Below are 14,380 nucleotides of genomic sequence, written 5' to 3'. Positions count from 1 at the left end.
CATCCGTTGATTGGCGTGGTTGGTCGCTGTCACTCTACAAGTATCATCCCAACTTTTTCCGTGCCTCCAGTCACCGTTGTCTTGAAACACAACTGCACCTACACCCGTACACCTCCATACCGGGTGGCTTGGAGTCGCACACTTGCCCACCATGGCTCCCGCGCTTCTGGCTGCGATTGACCTCAGCACCTACACACAATCCTCAAAGGGCCTCAATCCCCAGGCTCTGTCGTATGTTGGCAGTGTCTTCTCGCGTGTCGCCGACGACACAGTGGACCAGACCCTTTCCCACCTGCAGCACTCGGTAGGCCGATTCGCCAACTACCTCGGCGTCGCAAGTCTCTCCTCGACCGACGACATCGTCTCCCTCCTCGACGCCGGCGCCGCAAAGGTCTTCGTCACACGTCCCCAGTTGGACGAGTTGAAGTCCAAGAAGATCGACCAGGGCAGGCTCGTTTTGTGCCTGCCCGGCAACTCGCGCGAAGAGATCATCGAGGCCATTGCAGGCACACAAGTCGACATCTACGCCCACCAGGTGCAAGACGTTGACCTGCTCGAGGCCTGGCTCAAGGAGTACGGCACAGACAGACCCAACGTCTTTGTCTCATTTGCAAAGCCCGAGCTCGCCAGTTTTCAGCGCGTCGCAAAGCTCGCAGCCATCCCCATTGTCGCGGCCAAGGACCTCACAGTCGATGCGCAGAAGGAGCCCTCGTCGATAAGCGTCGCAAAGCTTGTCATGGCCAATGCCACCAGCGACCGACCGGACGGCCTTTTCACAACCCTCGTGACAGACGAGCGAGGCATTGCGCTTGGCCTGGTATACAGCAGCGAGGAGAGCGTCGCAGAGAGTCTGAGGACAGGGAGGGGGGTGTACCAGAGCCGCAAGCGCGGTCTTTGGTACAAGGGTGAAAGCAGCGGAGACATCCAGGAGCTCGTGTCTTTGGCATTGGACTGCGACAGCGACTGCCTGCAGTTTGTTGTGCGTCAGAAGGGACGCGGCTTCTGCCACTTGGCCACGCCCACCTGCTTCGGCCAGTACACCGGACTGTCCAGGCTGCAGAAGACTCTCCAGAGCCGCAGCGAGTCTGCGCCCGAAGGTTCATACACCGCGCGTCTGTTCAACGATTCGCAGCTGCTGAGGGCCAAGATTCTCGAGGAAGCCACCGAGCTCTGCGACGCAACCACAAAGGAGCACATTGCATTCGAGGCTGCCGATCTCTTCTACTTCGCCATGACCAAGTGCGTGGCTGCCGGAGTATCGCTCGAGGATGTGGAACGCAACTTGGACGCAAAGAGCATCAAGGTGAGGAGACGTCAAGGAGACGCCAAACCTGCCTTTGCCGCACAGGCGGCGGCTGCGACCAACGGCAACGTCAACGGCACCAACGGTACATCTGCAAAGCCTACAAAGGAGGAGCTCAAGGAAGCAGCCTCCGTGCCAAAGAGCAAAGACGACCCGGCAGGCATCAAGGATGGACGCATCGCGATGAGGAGATATATCGCTGCGAACGAGACACCTGAGACAATAGCATCTGTTCTCCAGAGACCTTCTCAGCGATCGACTGAAAAGATCCTTGAGATCTGCAGGCCCATTATCGAGAATGTCAAGACGAAGGGCGATGCCGCGTTGCTCGAGTACACCCACAAGTTTGAAAAGGCAACTTCGTTGACATCTACCGTTCTGAAAGCACCCTTTCCACAAGAACTCATGCAATTGGCGCCGGAGACAGCCAAGGCCATCGACGTTTCGTTTGAGAATATCCGCAAATTCCACGCAGCGCAAAAGGAAGACAAGCCGTTGAAGGTCGAGACAATGCCTGGTGTTGTATGCTCGCGCTTTGCGCGACCAATCGAGAGAGTCGGTCTCTACGTGCCTGGAGGTACCGCGGTTCTGCCCTCTACCGCACTTATGCTGGGTGTGCCCGCCATGGTAGCTGGTTGCAAGACCTTGGTTCTCGCTACACCACCCCGTGCGAATGGAAAGGTAACCCCAGAAGTTGTCTACGCTGCTCATAAGGTCGGTGCGTCAGCCATTGTCCTCGCAGGTGGTGCGCAGGCTGTTGCAGCAATGGCTTACGGTACTGAGAGCGTGCCCAAGGTCGACAAGATCCTCGGCCCGGGCAATCAATTCGTCACTGCAGCGAAGATGTTCGTCTCCAACGACACCAATGCTGGAGTGAGTATCGACATGCCTGCTGGTCCCAGTGAGGTATTGGTGGTCGCAGACAAGACGGCCGACCCAGCCTTTGTTGCTTCAGATCTCCTGAGTCAGGCTGAGCACGGCGTCGACTCTCAGGTCATCTTGATCGCAGTTGGTCTGAACGAGACCCAGCTGGGAGCGATTGAGGACGAACTCCACAAGCAAGCCATCGCCCTTCCTCGTGTTGACATTGTTCGTGGCGCGATCGAACACTCGATCACACTTGCCGTCGACGATATCCAGGAGGCTATGAGACTGAGCAACGATTATGCTCCAGAGCATTTGGTAAGTAGACAAGAACTTGGTTCAACCTCCCATACTAACCTTGACAGATTCTCCAAGTGGAGGACGCTGAATCTGTTGTTGATCTGGTCGAAAATGCTGGCAGTGTCTTCGTCGGTCACTGGACACCAGAAAGTGTAGGAGACTACAGTGCCGGCGTCAACCACTCTCTTCGTAAGTCTGCCTCAAAAGCAAACAGGACCCCCCCTCAGTACTAACACTGCCACAGCCACATACGGTTACGCAAAGCAATACTCTGGTGTCAACCTAGGCTCTTACATCAAGCACATTACCAGCGCGAACCTCACAAGACAGGGTCTCGAAAACGTTGGTGCTGCAGTGATGGAGCTTGCGCGCGTGGAAGAGCTTGAGGCTCATCGTCGTGCTGTCAGCTTGCGTCTTGGTGTAGCTTGAGCAACCCCGAGGTCATTGTAATAATCAACTTTTCCTTCCGTTCGATAAATACACACGCATTATGCATCCGGGTGGCGAAGTTCCTGGACTCATTGGTGGAGTTTCAGGTGTTTATGCTTTAGACATATGGGGATGAGTGCATGATGTAAACATACGTCCTAACCCAGTTCAGAAGTAGCGGCTCTGCTGGACCGAGGTTCCAGATGAATCACTTTTCTTGACCAACAACTTCATCACCATTATCGTACCACATCAACATATACAACACATATCCTTTGAGAATGGCCGTGCTCCGTCGATTTATTCAAAAGTTCGCCTGCCGCTAGGTGCAATCGTAGCCTTGTTGAACGCATCATGTTCATCGCATAGAGCTATAAGATGAGGTTGCTATCAATGATCTCCAGGGTGCCGTTTCAAACCTCATGAAACAATCCTCCATAGAATACCGGCCCACACAACCAGAACCAGCAGATACCGTGTTTTCGTATATTCATATATCATCTCCCTCTCCCTCCTCTGCAAGTCGTCATTCGGTCCTTCCTTTCACCACTTCACTCTTTTCCCACGGAAGCTTGCTTCCTTACATTCGTTTACTCACCCACATACATTCTTTTGAAAAGAGTCTAACTTCTATACGTCCCTATATTCACCAATACTCAAAATGCATATTCGTGGATCGTCGCTTTACTTCACCGTCGTTGGCCTGACCTCCACGACAGCCGTCCTCGCAGCCGTGCAGCCCTACGGACAGTGCGGCGGCCAGAGCTACACAGGCGAGACAGCCTGTGCAGACGGTTGGGGCTGCAAGACTTGGAACGAGTACTACTCGCAGTGCATCGAGGGCGCCAGCGACCCAGCACCTATTTCTGCTGCTCCCTCTGCGGCTCCCTCTGCTGCTCCCTCTGCTGCTCCCTCTGCTGCTCCTATCCCCAGCGGAAACGCTACCGCTCCTATCCAAACCTCTGCCGCCCCGATTGCTAGCAGCACGGCTGCCATCCTTACATCTGCTGCTCCCGTTCCTTCGGCAAACGTCTCGACTCCCGTCGCCGTGCCGACCACGCTTGAGACGCTCATCTCGTCCTCGAGCCTTGTCGCTATCCCTGAGGATGTTTCTTCTTCCAGCTCCGTGGTTGTCGTATCGACCAGCGTTGCCGCTCCGAGCGCGACCCCAAGTGCTGTTGCTGGTAACAGCACTGGCACCTTTGCGAATGGCGAGGATTGCTCCATCGACGCAGTCTTCAAGGCTAAGGGCAAGAAGTACATTGGTGTAGCCACAGACAAGGGCCGTCTTTCCACTGGCGACAACGAGGCGATTATCAAGGCTGACTTTGGCCAAGTCACGCCTGAGAACAGGTACGCTCTGCTCTTTCCATAGCCATTCAGGCAGTGGTTTGGACAGTCATACTAACAGCTCGCAGCATGAAGTGGGACGCTACCGAGAACGTTGAGGGCACATACACACTGACCGGTGCCGACTACCTCGTTGACTGGGCCACTACAAACGACAAGCTGATCCGTGGTCACACCACTGTCTGGCACAGCCAGCTTCCTACCTGGGTTTCCTCCATCACCGACAAGACCAAACTCGAGGATGTGATGAAAGCACACATCACCAAGCTCATTGGTGGCTACAAGGGCAAGGTGTACGCCTGGGTATGTCCTCTCCCACCTCCGAGTCGTGACAAGCACTAACCCCACCGGCAGGACGTTGTCAACGAGATCTTCGGTGAAGATGGCGCCTTCCGCTCGTCCGTCTTCTACAACGTACTTGGCGAAGGCTTCGTCAAGACTGCCTTTGAGACAGCGCGCGCCGCCGACCCGGCCGCCAAACTCTACATCAACGACTACAACCTCGACAGCGCCTCGTACGCAAAGACCAAAGCCATGGTCTCCAAGGTCACAGAGTGGGTCGCCGCCGGCGTGCCCATTGATGGCATTGGCTCGCAGAGCCACTTGGCCAACAACTGGCCCATTGCCGACTACCCTGGTGCGCTCAAGGCGCTGTGTGCCGTCGTCGACGAGTGTGCCATCACCGAGCTGGACATCAAGGGCGCAGCCGCGAGCGACTACGAGACCGCCGTGAGCGCATGCGCGGACATTGAGAACTGTGTCGGTGTCACCGTGTGGGGTGTGCGCGATCCGGACAGCTGGAGGCCTACCGGTACGCCGCTGTTGTTCGATGACGCGTACAAGGCCAAGGAGGCGTACAATGGGCTGTGCAAGGCTCTTGCGTAGATGAGAAGCGACCTTGACGGCGACGTGTTTTGCTCTGCTTGTGTATGTATATATATATAGTAGGGATTACGCGTGATAGTGGGTAAATCGGACTGTACAAACAGCGCAGACAGACGCCGTCTCGCGTCAATAACAGCTCTCAGAGCTCTTCTTCAAACGCCTTGTTCTCTGAGTCAAGTCATCGAGACTGCACACGCCAAACCATGTCCATGACGTTCTTTGGAGTCCATCTCGAGCCCTGACAAAGGCAGCCCCAACATGCAAGGTACGTGCGTCGTAGTCTGGCGAGAAACGTGGAGCTCGTCGTACAACGACAGCTCCCTACCTTCAAGGTAGGCTTCCGGCGACCCCTAAAGCGCCACCGTGTACTACTGACCCGACTTCAAAACACGGTGGTGCTTGCACGTCGACGGCAAGCACGGGAGATCCCGCAAAGTGGCTCCTGCGTCTGGCCATTGCCTTCATCTACATGAAGCGGCCTTGCTCGGGCCTCGAGGTGCTGCTCACATGTACCTGCATCTATCCGTACCGCAGCCAGACTTGAAACGACACCGAGTTCGGGAAATCGGACTGCAGCATCGCGTCCAGATGGTTCTGCTCATGCGGAAGTTCTGCAGGTCCCTGAGACATGCAGATGTAAGCTCGCGTAGCTCGACGCCTAGCTGCTCGTCTGCCGTCGGCCCCCAGGTTTTGGGGGGTTGGACGCACGGTAGAGATGGGTCCCGCTTACTGTTTGGTCTGTGGGTAAGAGGCCCCGGGCCGAGAGGGAGGTGGGGGGTTAGTCTCAGTCGGTGGCAGCCTCGGTGCTGGTGTATCGAAGCTCTTGATTTCGCGTTGAGACTCTCGCCTCTCGCCTCTGGCTGACTTTGTTCGGTCTTAGCGGCAGTTGTAGCTCTGTGGGTGACGCTGTCGCGTGCTGTGGTCATCAAGCAGATGGTTCGGACTTGGGACCGTTTGAAAGTACTTTGGGTGCTGATGTTTCGAGCCCCATTGGGATCATGAAACTCTGGCTTCAGGCTTGTTCTCGCTCTACTCTCATTTTTTTTGCTCTCGATGGAGACGTGAACCTGCTTCCGGTGAACAGAGCGTTGCTTGCCCTGCAGCCCGGAGCCAAGGAGAGTATGATGATGCCTTATGGACTGTTGTACTATCACAAGACAATGAGGTACGTTCTGTTGTTCGCTTGAAATTACCTTGCTCCAAACCGATGACAGCTACAAGATGCGGGTAGTGCGGCCAAGGCAGCTAGGAGTCGGTGGTTGTGGATGTCGGGACGTAGTGGACATGAGGGAGGCTGTGCCCATCTGTAGTGTTTAGGCGTCCCCAAATCAATACAAAATACAGTAAATGTGCCGAATCGGGAAAACCAGAGGTACAGCCTCCACCGGCATGAGAGCACTTTTATTTAGCAAAATGGCCGGAAAAGGAAGTACTGGTGATGAGCATGCATGCTTTCAATAGACGCATACTGTCCAGAAGGATGCATTGGCGTTCAAGTGCAGTAAATGCACCAGATTGGGAGTATTTGGCTGACTTCTTGATCCGGCGGGGCAATTCTTAAGTTGACTCTACCGAGCGTGGGTAGGATCCTCAAGCAGGTTGGGGGCGTGAAGGTCCGATCATCCGGGTGCCATGTACTCCTACGGGCGATTCACGAACGCATCACTAGCGAGACTCCGAGTCTGCAACCGTGACGATCTCGAAGCCTCGATCGCACGCCTGGGGGCCTGGACCAACACGAAGTGCAGTATGACCTGTGTGACACGGGACCTGACATCACAGCCAGGTACAACATGCGCGATGGGTAGCACAGCGGCCGCAGAGCCTCATCTCGGAAGCGTCCGATTCGGGACAGGTACAGGAAGTATTTTGAGCTGTGCCGAGTGTGTGGATGAGAAAACGCTAATATGGCGTCTATCAGGGAATGGATGCAGATGTGCAGGTGGTGTGCCGGCGCGAGGCTGGGGGCTGTGGTTCAAGGCCTCTTTCGGGGACTAATGCGGGGCACGGAAATAGTAAAGTATGGTAAACACACACGAATGACTAGTATGTGTATACAGGGGTACGAACTGTGGGCGCCGAGTTTAGCAGAGCATGGCGGACGCCCAATGCCTACCTGCTTCCCCGATTGGCCTGACCATCTCACACTGCACGAAGCCCATGTCATCTGCAGTCCTCACACACGCGATTCACCACGAAACGCAAGAGAAGGCGAGAACGTGGAGCGACGGGGATCAACAAGCCTGACAAGCATACAGCCGGCGTGGGTACTTCTCATTCTGGGTAAGGAAGGCTACACGGGCATCAACGTTGGGCGAGGCTATCATGGCTGAGAGGTGCGGGTGGGGGGCTCAGGTGCATTGGTTGTGCTGGGATCTGAGGCGGACTGCCTGAGACTGCCTGAGAAGGAACCAAAGATTTGCCGTGCATCAACATAACCAAGAAGCGATACATAAGGTAGCGCCTCTCGGTGTTGAGTGCCAGACTCGAACAAGCAGAGCTTCGACATTGGTACTTCTTCGACCACAATGGCAACCGTGTCTCTCACACCTCAGACTCCCCAGTGGCAAGCATCGCCTACTAGGTCCGACAATCCGACTCCAACGCCCGTCATGCGTTCGCCTACTTCAGCGCCCGCGTCTTGGAAAGCGGATCGAGAGCGACGACCCAAGCTTCGAGCTTCCTGCGACGCCTGCGCTGCTTCCAAGGTCAAGTGCAGTAAGGACCACCCGATCTGCCAACGATGTTCGGCCAACAGCTCGCAATGCATCTACGGCGTGTCGAGGAAGCACGGCAAGCCTGGGCGCACACGGAAGAGGAACCCAGATGGCACGCCCTTCATCAAAGGATCAAAGCAACGACCATCACCAGACGGCAGCGAGTTCGGCAAGTTCAGAGTAAGACCTGAGCCGATCGCTTTGCCTCTCCCAGAATTCGACATTGCATCGGCGTGGAACGCTAGCTGGTCGTCCACACCCAGCTTGCGAAGCACACCAGAATTCGAGTTCGAGATGACACCCGAGCCGTTCGATATGAGCATGACGCCCGAGCCAATGTACATGGACTCGTTTATGCCGATGGGCTTCCCCTTTGTGGACGATTTTCTCCTGCCGGCCGCCGACTTCCCCATGGACCCTATGCAATCCATCGAGCCCGAGCTTACCTTCCGAGATCCATTCGCAAAGAAGCAATCGGTGCAGCTGGACCTACCGGACATTCAGGCACTCAAGGACTACATTGGCAGCGAGTCTGCCAACCCTTTCGACTGCACATTCCATGATGTAGGCCTAGGTCTCTCGCTCGACAGCTCATCCAGGTTGTCAGCGGAACCAAGCCCAAAAACCACGAGCTTGGATCCGTCACGACACCGTCTCAGTGTGAGTGTATCCATGCCGACTTCGCACTGCTGTTCTTCACTCGCTCAATCAACACTGGAGAGCCTACACATCATCGGTCCCGGTGGCACACAGTCCTGGCCTAACGTCGAGCGGAAGAGTCTTGACTCGGTGCTTTCCACAACGAAGCTTGCCGTGCAGAGTGTGTTGCAACTGCTCTGTTGTCCTTGCTCGTCTGATGCGCATATGTCGATGCTGTACTCGAGCATCACATGCAAGATCTTGAACTGGTACCAAATCGCGGCGGGCGTCAACCCGGCGGCAGCCCCACTGGCAAGTGCACCGTCTCTCAGCAGCAGTTCTTCACCCACATGCTCCGTCTACTCTTCGCCATTGTCTACGCCGGGCTCAGAGCAGTCGACGTTTAGCATTCAGACGCAGCCTCTGACGTTTGGGCGGTACCAATTTGACGAGGCAGAGCAGGAGCGGTTGCGGAGGCAGGTGGTGCTTAAAGAGCTGAAGAAGTGCGGACAGCTTGTGGACGCGTTGGCGAACTGGCGCGGCAACGGGCAAAGCGAGCAGGCTGAGTTCTTGTACGGTGTGCTCGGTGCGTGGCTCAAGAGCGAGTTGTACAAGACGCTGCAGGAGGTTGAGGGGAGCAGACGTTGATGGGTGGACGCGGTGTTGTGTGAGTTCGGTGTCGGCGATTGTGCAAGGCGTTGGGCGGCCGTTTGATATCCCTTGTTGTTCTGGCGCTGGCTACGGTGGATGCAGGAGAGCTGCGAGCGTGTATGTAATGTCGAATACGAAGATGAGTTCTCGTCTCCCGTCGTGTGTCGAAGCATTCGCGTTGCAGGGAGGCGTGAGGCGTGAGGCGTGAGGCGTGAGGCGTGAGGCGTGAGGCCCCACATGACCCCACACCAAGCTTCCCCGGATTGGCACACGTTCACATGCCTCGGCTGCAACCCACGAGGCATCGTGCACGCGCACATGTCAAGACCACCCCACTCGGTGCCAACACGACACGAGACGCAAGACTCAACACCCACCAGAACATGAGCGTGTCGCCAGGCACGACTCTCATGGCCCACAATGGCCGCACAATCGACCCTGCGAGGGCCTCCTGATGCGCTCCTCGCCCTCTATGAGCGCTATGCCACGCTCGTCAAGTCGCGCATCGGCGGCGCCTCGAAGCTCACCAAGCTGCTGTCGACGGTGACGCTGCTCTTCACCATCATAGGCGCCGGCTATGCAAGTCGCCGGTGGTACACGAGCAGCCGCGCGGACAAGGAGACGGGCAGGCGGCTGCTGAGGCGCAACTCGGCCCTCAAGAACAAGGACGGCAGCCGGACCATCTACGTGCCCTACCGCGACTCGACCTCCAAGGTGGTCATCCACCCTACCAAGCCCACCACCTTCGATGCCCACCGCCGTCTGTTCCTGCAGCCCCCACGCGCCGCGAGGATGCACGACGCGACGAACGCACAAGCGCCGCCGCCGCAGACCAAGCCGGGCCTCAATCTGGCCTTCCTGCACCAGTTCCTCAGCCTGCTGAACATCATGGTGCCGCGCTGGAACAGCAAGGAGACGGGCCTGCTCGTCAGCCATGGCGTGTTCCTCATGCTGCGCACCTATCTGTCCCTGCTCGTTGCCCGCCTCGACGGAGAGATTGTCCGCGACCTGGTCGCCGGCAACGCCAAGGCCTTCCTCTGGGGCATCTGCAAGTGGCTCGGTGTCGGCACCTTTTCCTCGTACACGAATGCCATGATCAAGTTCCTGCAGTCCAAGGTCTCCATCGCCTTCCGCACACGGCTCACGCGCTACATCCACGACCTGTACCTGAACGACCACCTGAACTACTACAAGCTGTCCAACCTGGACGGTGGCGTTGGCCAGGGCGCAGATCAATTCATCACCCAGGATCTGACCCTGTTCTGCGCTTCGGCCGCATCGCTGTACTCGTCGCTGGGCAAGCCGTTTGTTGACCTGTGCGTCTTCAACTACCAGCTCTTCCGCTCTCTAGGACCCATCGCTTTGACTGGACTGCTGAGCAACTACTTCTTGACCGCCACCATACTCAGGAAACTGTCACCGCCCTTCGGCAAGCTGAAGGCTGTCGAGGGCAGAAGAGAAGGCGACTTTCGCGCTCTCCACTCCCGTCTCATCGCCAACGCCGAAGAAGTGGCCTTTTACGGCGGCGACCAAATGGAAAAACACTTCCTCGAGAGGGGGTTCAAGGACCTCAGGCACTGGATGGAGGGCATCTATAGCTTGAAGATCAGATACAACATGCTCGAAGACTTTGTCCTGAAGTACTCCTGGTCTGCCTTTGGCTATCTCATAACCTCACTCCCTGTCTTTCTCCCCGCCTGGGGTGGCCTCAACGCCGGCCCCGAACTACCGGCCATCTCTGGTGTGGAGAAGCAAGGGCGCGAGCGAAACCGCATGAAAGACTTCATCACGAACAAACGTCTCATGCTCTCCCTCGCCGACGCAGGCGGCAGGATGATGTACAGCATCAAGGATCTGTCTGAACTCGCAGGCTATACATCGCGCGTCTACACACTGATCAGCACACTCCACCGTGTCCATGCGGACGCATACTCTGCACCACCAGGAACACGTCCAGAACTGTACTCTGTCAGCGACATTCAAGGCACCGTTCACCGCGGCTTCGACGGCCTGCGCCTCGAACACGTGCCCGTCGTTGCGCCAGCTCTGCACCCGCGCGGCGGCGAAGAACTGCTAGAGTCTCTGTCTTTCATCCTTCACTCGGGCGAGCACCTCCTCATCACTGGCCCCAATGGCGTAGGGAAAAGCGCCGTGTCACGCATTGTCGCGGGCTTGTGGCCGACATACCGCGGCCTCGTCTCGCGCCCACGCTCCATCGGCACGGATGGCATCATGTTCTTGCCGCAACGGCCCTACCTGTCCACCGGCACCCTTCGCGACCAGGTCATCTACCCACACACGGCAGTCGACATGAAGGACGCGGGGCGGCGAGACTCTGAGCTTCTCGCCGTTCTCGAGGAAGCCAAGCTAGGATACATTCCCGATCGAGAGGGCGGATGGGACACGAAGAAAGTATGGAAAGACGTCTTCAGCGGGGGCGAAAAGCAGCGCGTCGGCATCGCGCGTCTTCTGTATCACGAGCCGCGCTACGCATTCGTCGACGAGGGGACCAGCGCTGTTTCCAGCGACGTCGAGGGCCTGCTGTACGAGCGCTGCAAGGCCAGAGGAATAAGTGAGTTGCCCTATCCACCCATCCCCTTGATCCCTCCCCCCATTCTTCTGTCGATTGTTTGATGGCAAAGCTGACGCACCTCAGCCCTCATCACGATATCCACCCGCGCCTCGCTCAAAAGATACCACACGCACCTCCTGACCCTCGGCCTCGGCGAGTCAGGCGAAGAGTGGGAGTTCCAGCGCATCGGCACCGCGTCAGAGAAGAGCAGCGTCGAGAAAGAGCTCGCCGAGCTCCGGGAGCGGCTAGCCAAGGTCGAGGCGTGGAAGGCGCGCAGGACCGAGATCGAGACGGAGCTGGAGAGGGTGTGGGTCGAGGGCGGAGACGAGCTGAGTCCGCCGCCGTATGCGGAGACGGTGGATGTGGAGAGCTCGGCGGGCAGTGCCGACGTCGCTCTCGAGGGCGATGCGAGCCCCGTGAGCCAAGACGACGAGGCGGCAGGTGAAGCAGCACGCGAAGCATTGGGTGGTGCTTTGGAGGATCGAGTCACCGGCGCCGAGAGTTCATCCGGCTCCTCCAGCTCCTGGAACCCTGCTCACCGGCCATCATAGGTAGGTCACTGGATGGATATCAAGGATTATGAAACGTAGCTCTTTGTCGTGTCGTACATCACATATCACATACCCTATCTGCCTACAAACCCTCACACGACACCCTCTGTACACCACACTCAAGTCACCATACGAACACTGAACATCCCACACTGTAAATTCTCGCCGTATCCTATCCTATACTCTACATCCCATCTGCCGACAACTCCTAGCACTTCTTCCACTGCACATACAGACTTGAACTCAACCGCCCGCTCTCCCTCGCGATCCCCAGCACGCCACTCGCGGGGCCCGCAAACGGCGTGAGCGCCACCGACGCATCGACATTGAACAGCGCGTCGCCGCTGCAAGGCGACCAGACCGCGACCGCAACATCGTCCTGCTTGTTGAACAGCGCTCTCGTTGGGCCGGAGAGCGTCTGCGCCGAGGAGGTCTGGGCTCGGTCAGCGGCGGTACGGATGGGTGTGTGTGTTGAACGGTAACGCCGCGGGGGTGCCGCTGCGAGGAGGTACTGTGGGTGGGAGTGGGAGGGGGGGGGGGGGGGTAGATACGCACCTGCTCGGCTAGCCCGGAGAAGTAGTACGTGCTCTTGACCGTGCCTGTGACGCCTGCGTCTAGGGCGGCGAAGCCCGTGTACTCTGCGCTGTATACGGCGAAGGAGTAGCCGGGCGTGTACTCGAGTTGCAGGTTCAGCTGGCAGAACTTGCGCGAGTCGGTGATGTTGGCTTTGGGGCCGACGGCGGCGGTGAATTCTTGGCCGAAGTCTGGGTTGTGTTAGGTTGGCGCTGGGGAAGGGATGTGGGGTTGCGGGTGGAGGATGAGATGCTGTGGTTGTGGGTGATGGAGATACGTACATATTGGCAGGATCTTGTGATCGGTCCAGTTCACGTCGATACTTCCGCGAGGACAGCCTGTGCCGCCAGAGATGACGTTTGTGATCTTGAAGGAGGGGGGTGGTGATGTCGTCTGAGGAAGGGCAGACGCTAATGCCGTAAGGCCAAGGACAGGGAGTGTGTACTTCATACTCGAGGAAAGATGGTCGTTGATGTGTAGTGAACTGTTTGAGTACTCCTGAGAAAACCTCGCGGACAACGACCATACTTATGTCCCAAACACCCTACCAGCCGATAGGTCCAGAGCCTGGTGTAAAGCTTCGGTGCAGATCCAGACTTTTGTTCGTGTAGCCCAATCTATCGGTACTACAGCCAGCTGAGTAGATTGCTTTGATTGGTGACATACTCACGGTCCATGCCCGGATAGACGTTGATCATGGAATGCCCCTCTACTGGCCATCGTACTGGTCCGGAGACACCTGCGAGCCTGGTGATCATCTCCTGGACTGCATACAGCCTGCAGCCACCTACCTTGAGCGTCACTCGTGTGCGAATAACCGGACTGCGGTGACAGGCCAGCAGCTGAATACGTCTATGCGGCGTGCTTCCAGAACACTGACAGAATCTGGGGTAAAAGACAAGAGCCCCAGGCTCGAGCGTTCCAGCAGAGCAACCAAGGAAGATCACGCTCATTGGAGACGAGTGTTATATATTATAGATTGGCAGACCTCAATCGAGGTCAATAAGAGTTTGGTAGCGGGTAAATGTCGCTCGGCGGACGAGGTTCAGGGGTATTGTGCCCAGCACACTCTAGCGATGTTCTGGGAAGGTTATCACGACTTTTATATGGCAGGTGATGGAGCTCACATAGACAATGCCACGCTTTTTCTCGTTAGCCTGGCGAAGTTTAGACAAACTGAACCGGTCGTGAATTTGCTCCAGGAGGCTGCTTGCCAGCTCGTCCACAGACTGAAACTCAGGTGCAGTCAGCCGCTCTGCTGCTTACTGTGGCATTGGAACGCAAGCAGACACCAACATGCCACCCAACGAGCGAAAGTGTTCCTTTTCTCAGCACAGCGTCCTGGCTTTTGACTATCCTCATTCCAGCGCCAAGCTCTTGAACTTTGATCGATGGACGACTTCCGTTCTCCTAGATTCTTCCAGGGTGCGTATCCTCCTTGTCTTTCGAGGAGGGCTTCATGGCGACCAAGTGAAGTTCCAGAGACGACGCCAATGCGTTGTCTGCGACGGGGCCCACTCCTCCAAGCGCTAGCCTTTTAGCCATG

General features: G+C 57.0%; 5 protein-coding genes across 5 annotated transcripts, besides 2 other annotated features; 4 read left to right on the top strand and 1 right to left on the bottom strand.

Moving 5' to 3' along the window:
- Nucleotides 1–151: 151 nt before the first annotated feature.
- On the top strand, nt 152–2,896 carry EKO05_0003743 (trifunctional histidinol dehydrogenase; the record flags this gene model as incomplete). Its single annotated transcript, XM_038938594.1, has 3 exons — nt 152–2,485; nt 2,533–2,656; nt 2,712–2,896. 3 exons carry the CDS (start codon nt 152–154, stop codon nt 2,894–2,896), a joined length of 2,643 nt encoding a protein of 880 aa, XP_038800534.1.
- Nucleotides 2,897–3,557: 661 nt separating this feature from the next.
- EKO05_0003742 (Endo-1,4-beta-xylanase) lies at nt 3,558–5,131 on the top strand (the record flags this gene model as incomplete). Its single annotated transcript, XM_038938237.1, has 3 exons — nt 3,558–4,249; nt 4,315–4,549; nt 4,601–5,131. 3 exons carry the CDS (start codon nt 3,558–3,560, stop codon nt 5,129–5,131), a joined length of 1,458 nt encoding a protein of 485 aa, XP_038800535.1.
- A 2,528-nt stretch (nt 5,132–7,659) lies between these two features.
- EKO05_0003741 (uncharacterized protein) lies at nt 7,660–9,135 on the top strand (the record flags this gene model as incomplete). Its single annotated transcript, XM_038945283.1, has 1 exon — nt 7,660–9,135. One exon carries the CDS (start codon nt 7,660–7,662, stop codon nt 9,133–9,135), a length of 1,476 nt encoding a protein of 491 aa, XP_038800536.1.
- A 188-nt stretch (nt 9,136–9,323) lies between these two features.
- Nucleotides 9,324–9,370: a tandem repeat.
- Nucleotides 9,371–9,558: 188 nt separating this feature from the next.
- EKO05_0003740 (ATP-binding cassette long-chain fatty acid transporter pxa1) lies at nt 9,559–12,261 on the top strand (the record flags this gene model as incomplete). Its single annotated transcript, XM_038938317.1, has 2 exons — nt 9,559–11,710; nt 11,795–12,261. The coding sequence occupies 2 exons, from the start codon at nt 9,559–9,561 to the stop codon at nt 12,259–12,261; spliced, it is 2,619 nt and encodes an 872-aa protein (XP_038800537.1).
- A 208-nt stretch (nt 12,262–12,469) lies between these two features.
- On the bottom strand, nt 12,470–13,284 carry EKO05_0003739 (uncharacterized protein; the record flags this gene model as incomplete). Its single annotated transcript, XM_059636226.1, has 3 exons — nt 12,470–12,694; nt 12,817–13,025; nt 13,116–13,284. The coding sequence occupies 3 exons, from the start codon at nt 13,282–13,284 to the stop codon at nt 12,470–12,472; spliced, it is 603 nt and encodes a 200-aa protein (XP_059492209.1).
- Nucleotides 12,777–12,805: a tandem repeat.
- Nucleotides 13,285–14,380: the final 1,096 nt, after the last annotated feature.

This window comes from Ascochyta rabiei, chromosome 5, assembly GCF_004011695.2.
Source record: "Ascochyta rabiei chromosome 5, complete sequence".
NCBI lineage: Eukaryota > Fungi > Ascomycota > Dothideomycetes > Pleosporales > Didymellaceae > Ascochyta > Ascochyta rabiei.
This window is presented reverse-complemented; position numbering and strand designations above follow the sequence as displayed.